General features: G+C 40.1%; 1 protein-coding gene across 2 annotated transcripts in view; it reads left to right on the top strand.

Annotated features, from left to right (window-relative positions):
• Window positions 1-1,769: 1,769 nt before the first annotated feature.
• The window catches only part of LOC137236474 (zinc finger protein ZFP2), a 69,294-nt gene continuing 51,028 nt past the window's right edge, over window positions 1,770-20,035 (top strand). For both annotated transcript variants that reach the window (XM_067759114.1, XM_067759115.1), the window contains exons 1-2: window positions 1,770-2,241; window positions 18,166-19,750. In XM_067759114.1, coding sequence (XP_067615215.1) covers window positions 2,110-2,241; window positions 18,166-19,750 — 1,717 coding nt within the window. In that variant the 5' untranslated portion in view covers window positions 1,770-2,109. The remainder of the gene's footprint in view (window positions 2,242-18,165; window positions 19,751-20,035) is intronic.

Raw genomic sequence — 20,035 nt, 5'->3', positions numbered from 1 at the left:
ACAAATAGCCTAAACTCGCAGTTGAGCAAACCAAACTCCCCAGGGACGCGATCTGGATACTATAATAGGTTAAACTGTTACTTAAAGGAATCAACCCCGACATACCCAATGTATATCCTGCTTGTAATGTCTTCCAACATTACAGCAACCATCTTTTCAATTGCAATGTGGAACCAATGCTTCCCTATCTCTCTGGTCCAACCTTATTGAAACTGCAAATATCCTTGAACCCCCGTTAGACGACAATGATGACAATTAGTGAGTGGTCGCACCTGTTGGATGAGGCGAAGCACTGCTACAAAAAACTACAACTGGAGAAGAATACCAGTATCGATCTAAACCGCGATCACACAATCTATTATGAGAGCTTTTGATTTCTGGCGTATGCCAATGTTGTTGATATTATTGGCATTAACAAAAGCGCCATGATCAAGTGGTTGACTGATTAGGCAATAGAAAAGTAAAGTCCTCTCTTGACAAAAAAAAAAAAAAAATCATGCTCTAAAGTCTCTCACCGTACTTGTCTTGATGTCATGGATGCTACGTTGGCAAGGTCATGTTTTACCAAAGGATGAAACCGCTTTGGCTTAGAAGGTACTCTTATCGGTACCCGTTTTCAAAGGAAACAGGGAGATGTCCACTGGGTTGGGAGAGGAAGGTGGAAGAGGACTTGATTTCCCTAGGTGATCCCAATTACCACCAGTTTTCGCTAAACAGGGATAGATGGTGTGATGAAGACATCGTTCATAGGGTAGCGACCCCATAACAATCCGGTAGAAAAAAGAAGTAGAAGCACTTACAGAATCTATTTTTTTTAGTGAGAGCGTTTCCATTTAAATTTTTTCTTGAATTATTTTTTGTATGAATTGAATCAATTGAAAAGGCCTTGCCATTTCGCTTCTAGAGGAATAGCTTATGGAAGGAGTTCACTTCAAAAACATTACAAATGCCTCGTTGTACGATATTGTCTATTCGCTTGCCAGCTCACTGCTCTATAAGAAGCGCAGAAAGCACTCTCAGTTTGCTCTTGTTTAAAAGCTGTACTATGATGCTAAAAACAGAAGGATTGATTCCATTTTCCAAGTGCTTATTTAAAATTGTTTCTACAAGAGCTTCGAACGACTAAGGCGGGTGAATTTGCTGAGAAGCTTTTCAAGGCAGAAATACCTTCCAAGATAGTTTTACCATAGTTTGGATAGAAGGCAACGAAAGTCCGATGAGTTAACAAAGGAGCGTGCAGCACTAGATGAAGCAACGAAAGACGTCTGGCTTCAAATGCTTATAAGTCAGTAACAGCAGATTTGGGAAGTGCGACGCACAGGAAGAAACGGTTGAGCACGTTCTATGTGCGTGACTTCTGAGGGGGCGTAAGGGCCGCCAAAAATCCCTCTTTGCAATCCCCTCTGAAACAAACACATTGAAGGTCGACGACTGCTCAAGCGCCTATATATATACTTCAAAGTATTTACAACATTAAACGTAGTACAGAAGATGAGAGCCAACAGCATGTATATGTAGCATTTTCACTCTTTGTTATTGTATAATAAAAGGGGGAGAATGAGATTTTGACACAGATTCTCTCCCACAGGATGTCTGCTATAGGAGCGAACGTGGCTGGGAGTATATTTCCGTAAAGCAGCGCATAGTTATCATAAAAATAACGGTATTAGGTGAAAGCAGTGTTCGTCCAATAGCCGCTAGCAGCAGTAGTGAACAATTTTGCAATTCTTCTAGTGCAATTCGCGGCGGTTCGTGTTGCATGTGTGGATGTGTGTTAAATAGAAAAAGGAAAAATCAAAAGGATTAAATTAAGCAAAATACAAAATATAAGTAAATAGAAAGAAAACGTATAGCTTAGTCGCTTGTGATAAGAGTTTAGCAGACGAGTATAGAATAACGGTAAATTGAATAAAGCGAAAAATATTTTGCAAAGTTATTCCTGTGGAAAAAAGTAGAAAAAAGTATGTCGTTATAGTGCATTTATGTTATTTTGCGGTCGTCGAATTGGCATAATAGGGTGTAACCACTAAACCATTTTGTGTGTTTGTGTGCCTTTTATACAATACATACATACATACATATATACAAGGTACCTATGTTGGTGCTGAGATGGAGACATGCAGAACCTGTGCGAGATGTGATTTTGAGGACGAAAATAAATGGTTTGATTTATTTCATACGACACGTTGGACGCGTGAAATCGAAGAAATGCGTGTGGAGTTCAATAATTGGCATTTGCAGGTACATACATGCATATATATAACCGTAAATATTTTATGCAATAAATTTTACCTTCTGGGAGATTTAGAGTCTCTTCCAATGTGCGTTGTGCTCCTTTTTAATTTTTCCTAAAAATTGGCGTGACGGGGCCTCGCTTGTTTTAAGCCGACTCCGAATGGCATCTGCCGAATCACTGCCGAGGGGCGAACCCGCTTAGAAAATTTTTTTTTAATTGAAAATCTTTTTTATATATTTTGATGTTGCTTTAACCGGGACTTGAATGCAGGACCTTCGGTATGGTGGGCGGAGTACGCTACTACCAGAAAACGGCGGACGCCAATATATACGTTAGGTTGAACTGGCCGGTCCATGAGGACCTCACTTAGATTGAATAAGTCCGTAGTGTTACCAAACTGAAAAACCAGGAGCTATGTTATAAAATAACTCCGTCCTCTTGGCAAATACTAGAAGCTTCCTAGGACTTAAGCCACTTGCTGCTTCTGGATATGACAGCTGTATCACTCCTAATAGCTGGAGCCTTAGCCTGACAAGCGCAGGGCACGAGCAGGGACTGCTTACACTCTAACACGCATTTAGATTCTGTGCTATGCGAGATTATTGCTTAATTGCTGCTTGACTGTCAATATAAAAGCTAACACGATTGCAGCTTGAGCTATTTTCTTCCAGGGTCTCTACTGCTTTGGTTACGGCTACTATTTCCGCATGGAAAACGCTACAGTAATCCGGAGCCTGTAGGATCTGTTTATTTCCGGATCAGCACACCATCTGTGAACACATGTATCGCTTCGTCCGCCATTTGAGCACCCTTGCGCCAACCGTCCACCTCCATTGTGCCAATATATAACTGTATGCGCTTCCCAGATATTGCTGGCCTCTTTATTTTTGCTTTTGTAAACATGTATGAGAAGCGAAAAAGATGGCCTTTATGGTGACCTCAACGCGATGGCGAGTGCCGAGCAAGATTTGGGGGCACATTATGTATAACACAATGGACTTATCTTTCCTTGTTCGAACCAAAATTTCTATCATATAAGAGCATTCATACAATTCAGTGAGTGGCAGTAAATTTGAATGCCTTTATGGAATTTTTAGAACTATAAAGTGGTGACTGTGAATGTGAGTGACTGCGACGCAAAGTGCGCAAATGCGTCATACATAATCCGGCCCTAACTGATGAGCTGTACGAGCTTTACGCAACCATCAACATAGTCCAGTGAATTGAAACTGTTATGGTCTACGGTTACGGTTGACTTGGGAGCGTGTTTGTGCGAACACACTGAATGACTGGGGATGGGGCGAAAGTTGCGATACAAAAGTATCGAAAACCAGAAAAAAAACAGACCGGCGATCACTAGCGAAAATTGCCATGAGTTTCCGGCCGCAAGTAAAACGAAGACGTGGAAAAATTTAGAAAAAAAGCAGCAAAAACGATAGCCACGAGTTTTCCGGCCGGGAAAAAAGGCAAGAAATAGCTTTTTACTTGCGCAGTTAATCGGAAATTTTTATAAAACCAAAAAGGTTTATCGTAAAACAAGTCCTATAAGGCGTTATACCAACGAGAAGATTTGTGATTTGCTTCAGCCTAAATTTTGGCGGCTCTGCGACCATACCAAAAGGATCGTATAACATCTAGGCCACAACTTCAACACCAAAGGCGTCAGGCTCAGAGATTGCTTCATTAGCACTATTGCTTACCTCAACTGCACGCCCCCAACTATATTCAACTCATCGCAAAACACCCTCGCGTGCTGTGCACATTTTCAAGAGAGTATTGTGAAGAACCAAAGGACTGCAACGAGGAACCGCCGGCCGATTCCTTAACCCAACTACCAAAGAATAAACCGGGAAATGCCCAGAAACTAGGAAGAGTCGATAGCGCAAAGTACCGACACAGTCCATTCCGACAAGCCTCGTTTTTACTCGTCTATTTCGGGGTGGTAATAAACCTTACGACGGTTGTGTGGTGGTGACACAAGCTCCCCGTATAGAATATCCAGTTGAAGTAGGTCGGCGTTTCACAGTCACACCTAGTGAGGAAAGTTCTAGTGATTCCGATTCGGATTCGGACGGCACTAAACTAAATGGTGATGAGAACCCTTGTTATCCGAAGATAAACCCCTTTCTCTACGTTTACGAAGTACACTACCACCTTCGGAAAAGCGTCCGACACCACCTCCGCCTCCAGGGCCAGCAGTACGCTGCCGCGTAATACAACTAACGCCAAAATTACCAAGTCATCCAGATCGTAAAGGTCAGCACGAAGTTTTATCGCCACCAGGTTCACTCGATTACCTCGGACCAGAGCGCAACAACCACCAACAGTACCAACACAGCGCGCCCAAGACCGCGTGCCATAACCAACAACGGCGACGGCTTCACCAGCAAAAACAACATCACCAGTAACCACGCCGGCAGAGGCCCATGGTACGTACTCTGGCGGCTATGTAAGTACCAGCAAAGTATAACCCTAGATGTAATTAGTTAAAAGAAACTTCTAAGCAGTACCTAGAGAGTTTTATGCAGCCCGGTTAAACCATTTAACAAGGGTCGATTTTTTTTTCGTCAAATTTTATTATTGAATACTTGAAATTGTTAGCTTTACAACAAAGGGCATACATTTTTTATATCATTTTAATAATATATTTTGTTGCTTTAAAATGATTCAAGTTAGCTCTATAAATTTTATTCATAATAAGCCGTCTTTATCACGTGAAACGTTTTGGCGATCCATTTTTGGAGCTCAACCATAAATTGTTAGAAAAAAATTTGCGACCGCAGCCATTGGTCGATTATGAACGAATTGGCTAAAAGATTTAAACTTTTTTTCTTATATCATACAAATACAATATATATATATATATATATATATATATATATATATATATATATATATATATATATATATATATATATATATATATATATATATATATATATATATATATATATATATATATATATATGAATCACTATTGCTAGCAACATCGTTCGAACAACCAGAAGAAAATAATATACGTGCATATAATACATAGTGCTATCACAATTTCATCTTTATTGCTTTTATAACAAATTTTCTTAGTACATATTACATATTATTATCATTATACCAGGGATGCACCTTAACGTTAAGCTAATCGTTTATCAAAAAATTTCCACCGTTTCCGTTGAAACACTTCGAACTATTATCGATAAAGAAATTATCAAGATAAATTGTATCTCGTTTTTAACCGAAACGAAAAGCTTTCGTTAACGTTAAAAACGTTAACGAAAACGTAATACTTTATGTTTGAATTATGCTGGCAATGCTATAGCCATGGTGAAGCCGTAAGGTGGCAACAACGAGCGCATATACACACACAAACTCTATGTAATTTGTTTGTGTAATTCGTTGGTGGTAATGTCAAAAATACTCTGAGAAATGTTCGTACTGTCAAAATTCATGAGAAAAGTTGCAATCAGCTTGGATAATGCTTTCACCTTTAATTACTCCGCCATCAATGAGCTTTGCCAGCATAGTTTAAAATTAATAATCAACATAAACGATTTGATTTCGTTTTGATATGGCAGAAAACGAAACGAAATCATTTCGTTAATTTGACGATCTTAACGTTAATAAACGAAACGAAATGACTTCGTTTCGTTTATTAACGTTGATTATCGTAACGAAATGATATCGTTTCGTTGGTTAAGCATGCCTGCATTATACTATGCCACTATACCAGATTGATATTTTGTTACACTCAAAATTAAGATCTACTACAACAACATAATAATTTTGTAAGAGAGCCCCAATTACCGGAATGGGTATCCAAACTTTATAGCCCTAAAATATGTTTTGTGAATGGAAAAAAGGGGTATTCAACCAAATTCTTACTTTGTATGTAGTATATTTACTATACATAAGTACATTTAATTACATTTTTTTTTTCACACAAAGCGTTTATAAAGCTTATCAAAAAAAAAAAAGGGGGAGACATAAATATATGTATAATTTGAAATATTACGAGCAAAAGTAAGAAAAGAACCCCCAACAGAACAAACTTAGCCAGACTTAGGTATTCATATTAGATTTCGTTTTCGATTTCGGCCCAATAAAGTGTGAACTGTTGGATCATTTTTTTTCTCTCACTTTATATACTACATACACTTACATACATTTTCATAGTGTAAATAGCTATTCCGAGTTCAACATTTTCTTTTTCTCGTTCTGAATTTATCTTGGGACGATGCTATAAGCAGTTTTGGCTTTGGAGCCTATGCTGTAGCCCTGGTTAAGAAACCTGCACTATCGTATTTTTTTGTAGCATACATACGTGAACAGAAATGAGTATTGAATAAAATTTGTAAATAAATGGGAATGCTGGTGTTCTGGCTCATTTAGAAGGCACGTAGGGTTACCAGGTAAGGGGCCACCGAAATTTTAGGTGCGTCGGTGGCCATGGATTTTGAGGGTGGGACATAGCACCGGGCGTCGCAACAATACCCGCGGCGCCCCCTATATATATTCGGCCCTTTTCGTTTATTTTCCTTTTTGTTTTCTTTTTATTTTTCAGCAGTTTTTTTTGATTTTGATTTTGAACTTGTGGTAACCGGTTATTTCCGGTTCGGTAGTTTTTTTTTGCGTCAGTCTTTTTTGAATTTGAATTTTTGAATATGTCAACGGTCTGTCCGTGGCATCCGGTTCGACCGGATGTCGTTTTAATTTGTATTGATAAGCGTTTTGAGTCTGTCTCTGCGCTTCTGTCGGTTTTTTCGAATTTGACAGCTGTTAGTTTTGATAGGCATGATATGACATTTTTTTCTGGTTATGGCGCAGGAACAGTAAGGTTGGCAAGGACCCGCCCCAGCCGACAATGACTAGCCACTGTGCACCACCACATCATGCCGACCGCCTTCCTTACTGCTTCCATCGAAAATGCGAATCCATAACAAAACATAGCGGCTACGCTGGTTAGACTATGTTATGTGGATGAAAGATTATGCTCCGACTTAAGCGGGAGTCATTGGTGCCGTATGTCGTATCGCTGTAGTCGTATCCCTAACGTAATCAGCTGTTTATCGTTACAACGGTAAACCAAAAACCAATTGGTTGGCTACGATACGGTTACGACCTTAAGCGCCAAATACACGACACGAACATTTCCGCGAACATTCCCGTTATGTCATGTTTCTGCGACCTTTTCTGTCGTGTATGGTGGTGTTTGCCAGTTCGCGCAAATGTTCGCCAAAAATCAAAATATTTTAATTTTTGGCGAACATTTGCGCGAACTGTTCGTGCGTGTATGGCGAAATAGCTCATAATCGTAGTAATTTCTGAACGGAACAGACGTGCGCGGAAAAGTAAAATGGACAATAAAAAATTTCTGAGTGAATTTATTGAAATGTATAAATCTTTGCCATCATTGTGGCAAGTAAAAAGCAAAGATTATTGTATTAGAATTAAAAAGAATAATGATTATGCGACTTTAATCGAAAAATTAAAAGAAGTAGATCCTGATGCCACAAAGGATACAGTTATAAAAAAAATAAGTAGTTTGCGGGCGTAATACCGGCGTGAATCAAAATCACATGAAACTCTTCTTGTTTAGTCGAAAACAAATAATTTAATCAATAAATAATTACCTTAATAAAATCTTTCAATTAAATTATTATGACATGACAAGTCTCTGTAACTATTTTCCCAATCATTTGGGGCGCAATTGCTGTCAAAAATTTTAAGCCTTCAAAGCTATTGCCACTAGCTAGAAAGCGCAAAGTTAAAGAAAGGCGGTGATGAGGGGAAATCGCTTCTCTCATTATTGTATCCCGTTTCGTTATGAGTGGCAACATTTTTTGTAAAAGTTGGTCAAATGTTGCCTTGCTCATACGAACGTAATTTTTAAAATCATTTTGTGACGTGAATTCCATTTCTTTAATAAGCTCACTTTGTCCAAGAACTGCTCGTTTTTTAAACCATTCTTTGCACCAAATTCTTTTTTTGCGATCTTCTCTCTTTTTTTACGCTTAATTGCCACAGCGAGCAATATTGCTGCAGCACAATTGTTGTCCGTATTCATCGCTGTCTGGAAGAGAACTAATGTTCGGCCAAAAGTTCGTATGGTGTATAGCCAAAGTTGCGAACAAGATTGCGGAATGTTCGTGTCGTGTATTTGGCGCTTTAGCGGCACCAATAATCGATTGCAATTCTTCCCATAAGTCGAATCAGCTGTTATAAGGTTACCGATACGGTTACCGATAAAGAACCAATGTCTGCAGCTTAAGAAAGTATTGTTATCGGAACCCACCTACAGAAGCTGAGAAAGAGGTCCGCCTCCATTCCGCTGGAAGAACCATGTGGAGAACGATTTAAATTCCTTTGTTGTTATCAATTGGCGCCAGGTAGCATAGCGAAGAAGCGATTGGCGAGCCTTGTTGAACAGACATAACCGTTTGAATAGTTAAGCGCCAATTAAGTGAGATAGTAAATTTTTATTTTCGTTACATTAAAACAGTAAAGAAAATTATAAATAATGAGGTAGAACTACTTCGCCGTGGATTGAAGTTTGGCCATATGTAGTACCAGCAAAGAGGATAAATACAATAAGAGCCGTCACTCGTTATTTTTTAGGCATTTACTCGATGTATACTGAGAGGTAGTAGCTACTTTTTTTTGGGCGAGATGTTTATAAATGTCTTCTATACATTTTCGTGGGGCTTTTGTGATTATTTTTCCGACTGTATTTAACTAACTTATTTAATTCTCTTTCCAAAAATCGCAGTTGCACAAGGGGCCTACACGGCATGGATAAATGCGAGACAATTAAAAATTTCCCTCTCAGAAAACATTCGGCATCAATTTTTTCAATTTCCAGCGAAATACTCGCCACAAAATAACGAGTGACGGCTTTTATTGTATTTATCCTCTTTGGTACCAGGCTCCAATATAAAACGATACACCAAGCACCCAGATAGTGTCTTCTATATGCACTGTCTATGTGGTTTTAATGTCGACTCTAGCTACAATTTAAACTAGTCAAACTGCATCGACTAGCTTCTATTGGCATAACGAGTGCGATGAGAATGTCTCTTCCTTCCCTATTCTTATAGAGAAAGAGGCAACTTTTGCTGCACTGCTGACATGGCAGGGCATATGAAGATAATTAGAAAATTCATAGAAAATCACATACTGAAACTAAGTGATGCAATGGCCGCTATGCTCAGAATCTTAAGGAACTTTGAGGTGTTCATTGTGGCCAGAACAGGGAATCCATATAATGACCAGACTGGATCGAAATTTGATGGTGGAAAAACGGGAGCTGGTATCTATTAGTCGAACTTCAAGAAATCGATACCAATAGAGTTAGCAGATATACGTTTTTAAGCGCTCCCTCTATGTCGAGGCAAGGTGACTTCCTTCAAGGAAATGCTTTGATATGATACCATGAAGAGTTATCTCCACGGACTTTCCTTCGAATGACGATTATTTCTAATGTGCGCATCCAAGTTTTTCCGAGGCTTTCAAGAAAAAGGTGCAAGGCATACCTGGTGACTTTCGACTCTGTTTGCGTGGTTCGTTGGATACGAAGTCGAGAGAGATGCACAAACACATGCATGAAGGCATTGAAAGATCGGATTTAGGAGTTACAATTGCGCCGTCCAATCACGTCAACGTCTACTCTGAAGGTAAAATCCCCAACGTTTGATGGTTCTGTTCCTTTCCAGTTATTTAGCTACAGTTTGAGAAGACCGCAGCAGTGAACAACTGGAATGCTGAAGATAAAGTTGCAGCTCTATTCGTAGCATTGAAGGGGCCAGCAGTCGAAATCCTACAGACCATTCCAGAGGGCGAACGGAACTGTTATGAAGCATTGATCGGCGCTCTAGAGAGACGATACGGAACCGAGCATAGGAGACAGATATACCAAATGGAGTTACTGAGGCGCTTCCAGAGGCCTGGTGAAACATTGCAAGTGTTTGCGTCGGATGTTGAAAGGCTGGCACATTTAGCGAATGCGGACGCACCCGTGGAATATTCCGAAAGGGTAAAAATCCAGAGCTTTATTAATGGAATGCGGGATATCGAAACGAAGCGAGCGACATACGCAAACCCAAAACCTACATTCACAGAAACTGTATCACATGCTCTGATTCAGGAAACAGCATCGCTTCTGTGTAAGCCAGCGTTCAAAGCACGCCGTGTGGAGGTAGAAATGCCAGACTGGTTATTGGAGGCGCTGAAAGGATCGCAAAAGCGGAGTGAAAGAGCTATCAAATGCGGGAAGCCCGGTCACATTGCACGTCATTGCGATCTTGATCCTAGTGGTTGCAACAGCATGGGTGGTCTTAATAACAAAGTTGGAGGGGATGAGCAAGAGCGAGTAAGATGTAGAGATCGAGAGCTATCTCCAGCTATTGAATGTCCTGTGATATCTGTGCCGCAAATTGGAAGGAAATCAAGCAGTCTTACCGTCAGAGGGAATGTGGATGGCAAAGAACGTGTACTGACTGTAGATACGGGCGCATCTTATTCCTTGATTCGATCTGATTTGGTCAACAGAAGAGTAAAGCCATTATTACCTAGAGCAAGGTTACGTACGGTCACTGGTGAGTATAACCAAGTCCTGGGAGAAGTGATCTGTGAAGTCTTAATTGGGAAGGTTATGGTTATACACAAGTTCGTTGTGACGGAGATCGTTGATGAAGTCATATTGGGAGTGGACTTCTTAGTTGACCATGACATCAGGATCGATATGCGGAGAAATATTATGCGCTATAAAAACAAGGATGTGCCACTTAACTTCAGTTTGGAGAAAGGATTCAGCAGTAAGCGAGTGATGGTGGAGGAGATTCGACAGAGACCACAGAGTTCAAGGAAAGTAGATCGGGCAAAGGTTGATGGAACGAATGGGCCAAACAAATCAAAGCCGAAGGTACCTGCGAGAGAAATACTGGCATTGAAAAACCCTAATGGACGCACTAAAACCAACGAAAGAATTTCCCAGAAAGAATGCAAGGGTGGTTTCAAGCCAGCGCGCACTACTGTTGGGAAACGTCGGGACGATACTGATTATGTGAAGCCAATCCGTCAAGAGCAAGCTCTACAAAGTAGTTTATTGGCCAAACAACAGAGTGCGAGGGAACGATCCAGGATAATGAGTAGTAAGATGAAACGCAGGTACGATGAGAACAATAATTCGGAAGGTTTCTTGGAGGGAGATTTGGTACTGTTATACAACACTCACCGGCGGAAAGGTGTTCCATCCAAATTTCGGTGCAGTTGGGAAGGCCCGTACAAAGTTGTGAAGAAGATCAGTGACACCATCACCTGCATACAACCATTGGGAAATCACGAAATAGAAGAGTGGTTCATTTGGAGATGCTAGCGGCGTTTAGATCAGGAAATTTATCTGATCGGGGCGATCAGACTTAGGTGGAGGGCGGTGTGACGAATATTAGTGACACTAATTGATACTCACATCACTAGTCTGATGCTAAGTAAATGAAGCCACAACTGCAATAAAGCAGGCAGTCACTTGTATGTACATAAACAAATCAATCATTATGTCTGTACATATGTACGTACACGCAGAAGAGAGAGACGCACAAACACATGCATATATCTTATCTGAGATGCTCCCAAAAGTAGGCAATTATCTGTGAAAGTATCACTCACATATACACGCGCATATGAGAAGCTATAAACGTTATAGCTGGTAATTTTATAGCTGGTAACTAACTAGTAAATTCTAGAAATAGAAACGCCTAGAAATATGCCAAAGAGGAAACCAAACAGAATAAAAGCAACAGCAGCTGAGGCACGATGAATCAGTTTGATTTAAGCAAGCTACCAGTTGCGAAGTATAAGTGTTATTGTGGAGTTTTATTCAACAGTTTAGTCATTCGAACGTTAGTAGAAGGTTGAAAATAAGCGGAATTTCCCTAAATTCGTTACAGTATGATAGCCCATTGAATTTGTAAGGCATTATTACGTTTATATGGAATATGAAAAAAAGGTTACGGCAATATCAATTTTCAATTCTTCATAAATTTCTATTTCGAAAAATGTGTGCGATGCCACGCCCTGTCGTGAAAATAAATTCGTTATAGCTATAGTATATGTACGAACTATCTAATAATTGTGGTCGCCATGGTATAGAGGTAATTTGCTGGTCTACCATACTAACGATTCTATGTTCAAGTCCCTGGAAAATACATCTTAGAAAAAAGAGAAGAAGGCATAAGACGGAGGAGGAGGAGGATGAGAAGAGGGGAAGGAGGAGGGATGCCGTGAAAAGGGCTGAAAGGAGGGGTAAGTAAAGGAAATAAACGACTTTTTAATAATTAATGAGCTTAACACCAGTAAATAATAATTTTAATTCAATTATAATAATTGTTTACGAGCCTGACCCGTGCGCAACTTGCGCAACCAATACAAAAGTCTCTTATCAAATATCAACAGAAATCAGCTGTTCTATTAACTTGCTTACGCTGCCATCTAGCAACTGCCGCCAATCAATTAAAGATGTAGAGATCGAGAGCTATCTCCAGCTATTGAATGTCCTGTGATATCTGTGCCGCAAATTGGAAGGAAATCAAGCAGTCTTACCGTCAGAGGGAATGTGGATGGCAAAGAACGTGTACTGACTGTAGATACGGGCGCATCTTATTCCTTGATTCGATCTGATTTGGTCAACAGAAGAGTAAAGCCATTACCTAGAGCAAGGTTACGTACGGTCACTGGTGAGTATAACCAAGTCCTGGGAGAAGTGATCTGTGAAGTCTTAATTGGGAAGGTTATGGTTATACACAAATTCGTTGTGGCGGAGATCGTTGATGAAGTCATATTGGGAGTGGACTTCTTAGTTGACCATGACATCAGGATCGATATGCGGAGAAATATTATGCGCTATAAAAACAAGGATGTGCCACTTAACTTCAGTTTGGAGAAAGGATTCAGCAGTAAGCGAGTGATGGTGGAGGAGATTCGACAGAGACCACAGAATTCAAGGAAAGTAGATCGGGCAAAGGTTGATGGAACGAATGGGCCAAACAAATCAAAGCCGAAGGTACCTGCGAGAGAAATACTGGCATTGAAAAACCCTAATGGACGCACTAAAACGAACGAAAGAATTTCCCAGAAAGAATGCAAGGGTGGTTTCAAGCCAGCGCGCACTACTGTTGGGAAACGGCGGGACGATACTGATTATGTGAAGCCAATCCGTCAAGAGCAAGCTCTACAAAGTAGTTTATTGGCGAAACAACAGAGTGCGAGGGAACGATCCAGGATAATGAGTAGTAAGATGAAACGCTTGCGCTGCAATATAGCATACGATAGCAACTGCCGGTAATGCAGTGCAAATATTCACAATAGTGCCATAGTACAAATAGATATCTTTGTGTGCTCACAGTCGTTTATTTTTAACAAATTATTTTAATAAAATATAGCTAAATAAAAGCACTACGACCAAAATTGCCCAAAGCTCGCTAATAGCCCGAATCTCCATCTTTACAACCAAAAATTTATTTATTTATTTGGATGCCAAATAAGAGAGAAAAAGCGACCCGTACATAACAACAGCAATTAGAAATAATATATATGATGATTAGGGAAAACTGAAAAGAAGGAAACATTTACTGGCATACTGATGGTACCATTCCGAAAACCGCTACGTCATCATCATCAGGCGATTTCGTAATGTATTTTTTTCAACAGGTTTTACTGAGGATGAAACTTCTATGTTGTAACTTATATAGGAGGAATGACAATTTTTGAGCTCCCGGAACTTTAGAGATCTGACAATTCAATTGATTTTGAATAGAGATAGAAAAAAAAGATATCTAGAAGTGACGTGAGCTCAAATGTACCTAAAAACGTGTTTTTGCACTATTAGGTTCAAATATCTTATACTTGATCTAAGATTCAGGTTCACCACGTCAAAAACTTTGAGAAAGTATTTAGAAAGTTACAAAATTGACTTGGCAAAGGCGTTTTTCAAAAACCTAAATTAATTTAGAAATGCGTACAAAAATGTATGTATGTACATAAAAGTGAGCGGTCGCTAAATTAGGAGGACGAAAAGTAAATGAAGAGATGTGGGGCGTTTTTTGGAAAAATTTCTCAAAATTATTCATTCGTTACTTGGCTTGTGTGGCAAGTTGCCCCTGACTTCAATTAGCCCCAATTCGCCGCTTTGATAAACCAGCTTCTGAATTAATCATTCGGTTCGCCACAGTTTCTTGCGCACCTGGCTGTGGCTATGATGTGGTATTGTTTTTTAGTCCTCTTCATGTCGCCATGTTCCAACAAACCAATGCTTCGTAAATACCGCAGTTAGTCTTTATATGTCTTTCCTATCCATCTTAATATTGGGTGAAGATCTTATTTCGTTATAGAAGGTCACATACTTCTACACACAATACAATAGAGCAAGCAATCTTTTCCAACTAAATGAAAGTTTTGTACACTACTAAAGCCTGGGAAACCAGCTAACGAAGGCAAGCCATATCGACCGATATCACTCTTTTCCAACATGGCATAGCACTACCCTGGTGCTAAACACGATAAACCATCAGATAAATTAAGCGGAAACGCCCGATCCATCGAAGAGCTTATTGTTGGGATGCACTATCCGCTTATGACAACTGAAGCGTGATCTTCCCACGCCGTAAGATTGACGGGTTCTACATCGAACTGTATGAGTAGATGGTTGATGATCAGCGCTCGCAGCAGAGGAGAGAGAAGGAATTGTCCTATTCTTTTCTCTATGTTTATAACCAACCCATGCAGTGCCGTGTCTACCGACATGCCTTTGGTGTACGCATGCTGTGTTTTGGGGAACAGTTTTCCATCCATGTTAGATACATATGACTGATCTTCCACTCCTTTGGTAGGAAAACGACATGAGTAGTTTGGACCAAATCAGGAGAAATCCATCATAGGACGGTGCTCGTGGCACTCGATCTGTTAAAAGCTTTTGACACAGTCAACTACGGCACGCTACTTTAAGACATAGAAGGTTGACCCCTTTCCCCTTGTCTAAAAAGATGAACCGGCGGCCACCGTAGTGTGATGGTAGCGTGCTCCGCCTACCACACCGTATGCCCTGGGTTCGCACCCCGGACAAAGCAACATCAAAATTTTAGAAATAAGGTTTTTAAATTAGAAGAAAATATTTCTAAGCGGGGTCGCCCATCGGCAGTGTTTGGCAAGCGCTCCGGGTATATTTCTGCCATGAAAAGCTCTCAGTGAAAACTCATCTGCCTTGCAGATGCCGTTCGGAGTCGGCATAAAACATGTAGGTCCCGTCCGGCCTCCTTACATTTATATATTTTTATTATAAAAAGATGAACCGGAAATTATCTGAATGGTCGGCAAGCCTCGGTTCAATCTAGGAACGAAACCTCAAAGTCTGGGAGAATTAAACAAGGTTTTGGGGAGTGTTATCGATGTTTATGGTCCCTTGCCGGATATAGATTCGGAACGTACTGGTCGCAAGCACAATTAAGGTACAAACCCGACAATAGCGAGAACGATTTAATATGACCACATTGACCTTCTACGCAATCTCGAGCCCCACCCCCTACTTCCATGAGGAACTTGGGGTCGCCCGAGCCTCGGTTAATAAAGAAACTGAATTTACCATGGGCATTGGGTTGGAGAAGCTCTAAATTGCGCTGAAAACCCCTTGAAAAGGTTACGCTACAAAACCCCTTAAACCATTTGGATATTTTGGTCGCCTCTAACGACAGCCATGCCTGCCGCGGGTATAGTCTAAGCCACCTAACCCCCAGTCTTTCTAATTTCTTGACCTCGCGCGACCTGGCATAATCACCGACCAAATCGACGACCACTCTGCTCACGACGTGGATTTGCAGACGGCGCAAGTATTGGACGTTCACGTCCATGGTGTTACGCTATCAACTGTCGGTCATCCAAAGATCTTAGGGGTAACGTTCGATAATACTCTCACCTTCAAGGCGCATGCCACCGAACCTGTATTTAAAGTACAAAGCCGCAACATAATCCGCAAGCCATTTTTCGGTAGTATGAAGAAACTTTGCTAACCACTTACAAAGCAATTGAGCCACTCATGTGCTAGGCGCCTACAGTTTAGTCGGCTGAACTTAAAACCGCATGCTCGAAAAGGCTCAACATTAAAGAGCATAACTTAATGTGGAACGGACAGTTTTTCCACAATTGTCACAAACCGGGACACCCTAACAAACAATTGCTTGATATAGCCCCGTCTTCAAGAGGGTTAAAGGAAGATCCTCATAAGCAGTATCGTGAGACCCGGTACCTGCCAATACAGTCGTTTGATCCAGACGAGCATAAGAAAGCTCTAGGCCATGTGCACACAGATCTGGAACCGCCTTTACCAGCCCGCGCCCGGTGAACCCCACTTTTACTTTATATGGCCTCTGAAATCCATTTGGTGCAGTGGAAAAGATTCTATTCCCCCAACGTAAGTTAGGGAATAACTTGATTTTAGTTCATAACATTCCCAAATGTTAAATATCTAAGTGAGCTTTCGACTTATCGAATATTGCTCAGCGAATAACAGTTGTCGACTTCTGTCAGGAAGAGTAAATCGATTAACCGATTAGTCCCTGCTATACTTGCTATGCTCTTAAAAGGGGGAGTTTTGTGGAACAAGTTTTAAATTATTTAAATGAATAGAGGCCCATCTAGCGGCAATGGTTAAATAACTAGCTACAGAACAGGGTGTACCTAAAATCGGAGACACAAACCTATGGTGGCCATAATGTATAACATATAGCTGCATCAGTTGCGATGAATAGTGGACACGCACCATTTTAAGAGGTGATACATAGAATTAGTGTAGAGGTGAAACAAATACACATATTTCAGTTACATCTGAGTATAATGCGTATTGAAATTTAGTAGTACTAATTTTATGCGCAGCAATTTCAGAGGTGTATTTAAAGTTTGACGCTTAGATTAAGCTTACAGATTAAGCGTAAACGTCTATAGATGTAAAAAAAACACAGATATTAAAATGATATTAGCTGTGTTTTTTTTGTCATCTATATACGTTTACACATAAACTTTATATGGACTGCTAACACCTCTGAAATTGCTACGCATAAAATTAGTACTACCAAAGAGGATAAATACAATAAGAGCCGTCACTCGTTATTTTGTGGCGAGTATTTCGCTGGAAATTGAAAAAATTGATGCCGAATGTTTTCTGAGAGGGACATTTTTAATTGTCTCGCATTTATCCATGCCGATTTTTGGAAAGAGAATTAAATAAGTTAGTTAAATACAGTCGGAAAAATAATCACAAAAGCCCCACGAAAATGTATAGAAGACATTTATAAACATCTCGCCCAAAAAAAAAGTAGCGACTCTCTCTCAGTATACATCGAGTAAATGCCTAAAAATAACGAGTGACGGCTCTTATTGTATTTATCCTCTTTGGTACTACTAAATTTCAATACGCATTATACTCAAATGTAACTGAAATATGTGTCTTTGTGTCACCCTCTGCACTAATTCTATGGATTCTATGCGCGTCCACTATTTATCGCAACTGATTCAGCTATATGTTATACACAGAAATACAACAGAGGGTTGTGTCTCCGCTTTTCGGTACACCCTGTTGCTGTAGGTAGTTGTTTAACCACAGCCGCTAGATGGGTCTCCTAAGCATTATCTAAGCGAGCATAGGCGTTTTTATTCACGCGCAAACGAAACGTATACGCGCGTATAAAAACACGGCTATTTTCAACAATCCCGAAATTTAAAGCCCTTAATCACGGGATTTTGCGGACGTACCGGATGGTCATCCCTAGTACAGATATATGCACTAATTTATATGCATCTAAGTTTTCCTATGACTTTTACTTTCCACCACCACCTTAAATTAAGTAATAAATCATAAATCATTCTTCTTTTCACGCCCCATACAAAATATTTAGATCTCACCCAACGATGGACTGCCGCAAAAAATCTGTTCGGACTGCTTTTCGAAGTTTTGCAATGTCTTCACGTTTCGGTTACAATGCCAGCAAGCACAAATGAAGTTAAATAATATTTTCGATAAAATCGAAACGCAAAGCATGGACGACGACCATTTCGAGGATAATCTTGAAGAATTAAACGCACAGCTGTTACGAATTGTAGAGGAAAGCACACGACAAATAACAAATTCACCGAATAACGAAGAAAACTGCCAAAGCGATGACTGTAATGCTGCCGATGCCGTTGCTGCTGCAGCGCCAAAAAAGACCACCCCCTCAGCTGCTGCCATTGTAATGTTGGATATGCTCGATGAGAATAGTATAACTAATTACACCACCGACCCCAGGAGCAGCACCAGCACCACCCGCAACATTAATGGTTACAAAAGGGAATATGAGGATGTCACACAACAGATTAATCACATTTCAGCAATCCCAAAAAAGGTTTCAACTAGAACAATCCGATACGATAACTTCCCAACAACAAAAACAGATGATAATACTTTGAACGCCGATGCCATAACTGATTCCAATTTTTACACTGCCGGCGTCGGTGTAGAATGTCAAAGTGAAACGGATATGCCCATGGCAAAGATGATGTCTGTAGTAGATGAATTAGCGGAAGGCGATGATGAACGAGAGGATTGCTACCATGCAAAAGAAGGAAGTAAAGAAGAGTTGGCAGTAGTACAGCAAGAAAATTTGAATGAGCATATGGACTTGCATGTAGACGATATAATTGAGGAAGATTTTGAGGATGAAGAGGAGTTAACAATGGCTTCGACAAATGAACTCTTGAATCATGAATTGAACGGAAGTCTGACACAACCTGAAGGTTATGCCGAAGAAAGTGTGCCTTTTGTAGAAACTACTCATGATGAGGAAAACGACGTTTATAACAGTGAAGATGAAGGTGTGTTGGAAGCATTCGAACCAGTAACGCTTCCAAGGAATACTTACAATACCAATAACAATACTAAGATAGTATCACAATATGTCTTTCCAACCTCGACCATCAAATATACAACGTCGGCAATATGTGAACCGCAGGAGGTAAACATTGTCTTCGAATGTAAATACTGTTACAAGACAAAAGATATGCCAAGTACACACTTCGAGACGCAACGTGCCCTTCTCGAGCACATAACGAATGCCCACGATGGCGAATATCCATTTACATGCCCACAACGTGATTGTAAAGAGGGTTTTCGCGACGCCGCCTCACGCACGGTCCACATGAAAAGCGAACACGTGGCCAAACATTATGAGTGTGATGTGTGCGGCAAAAAATATGCAGATCGCTTCAATTTAAGGCATCATCATGAGAAATTTCATAGCGAAACTGATTTTGGATGTGAGACATGCGGAAAGCGTTTTTATTCGCGCAAAAGTCTTAACTATCATATGAAATGGCATAATCCAGAATTATTATTAAAATGTAGCCATTGTGACCGGATATTCATTAATCAACGACATTTGAAATGTCACGAAGAGACACACAATGGGGTGAGGAATAGTGAATGTTGTACATTCTGTGGTAAAAGTAAGTAAATTTGTTTATAATTTATAATAGCACTGAGAGGGTTCGTAGTTTTGTATATATTATAAAAGCAAGTGTTTTCCTCATCTCCATATTTTTATAGGAGGATGAAGAATATCTCGCCCGGAAATATTACTAAGAATTGGGTCGTATGACGAACATGCTATGCACGTGTGTTCCGATGGTTCCAAAAATGATTAAGCGGTTGGGTCTGCTATATACTGTGTCGATTCAGAAATAACTAGATCCTACAGGCTAACAGATCACTGTAGTATTTTTCTGGCACAA

This window comes from Eurosta solidaginis, chromosome 1, assembly GCF_040869045.1.
Source record: "Eurosta solidaginis isolate ZX-2024a chromosome 1, ASM4086904v1, whole genome shotgun sequence".
Classification (NCBI taxonomy): Eukaryota; Metazoa; Arthropoda; class Insecta; order Diptera; family Tephritidae; genus Eurosta; species Eurosta solidaginis.
Note: the sequence above shows the minus strand (reverse complement) of the source record. Positions and strands in the feature narration are given on the sequence as shown.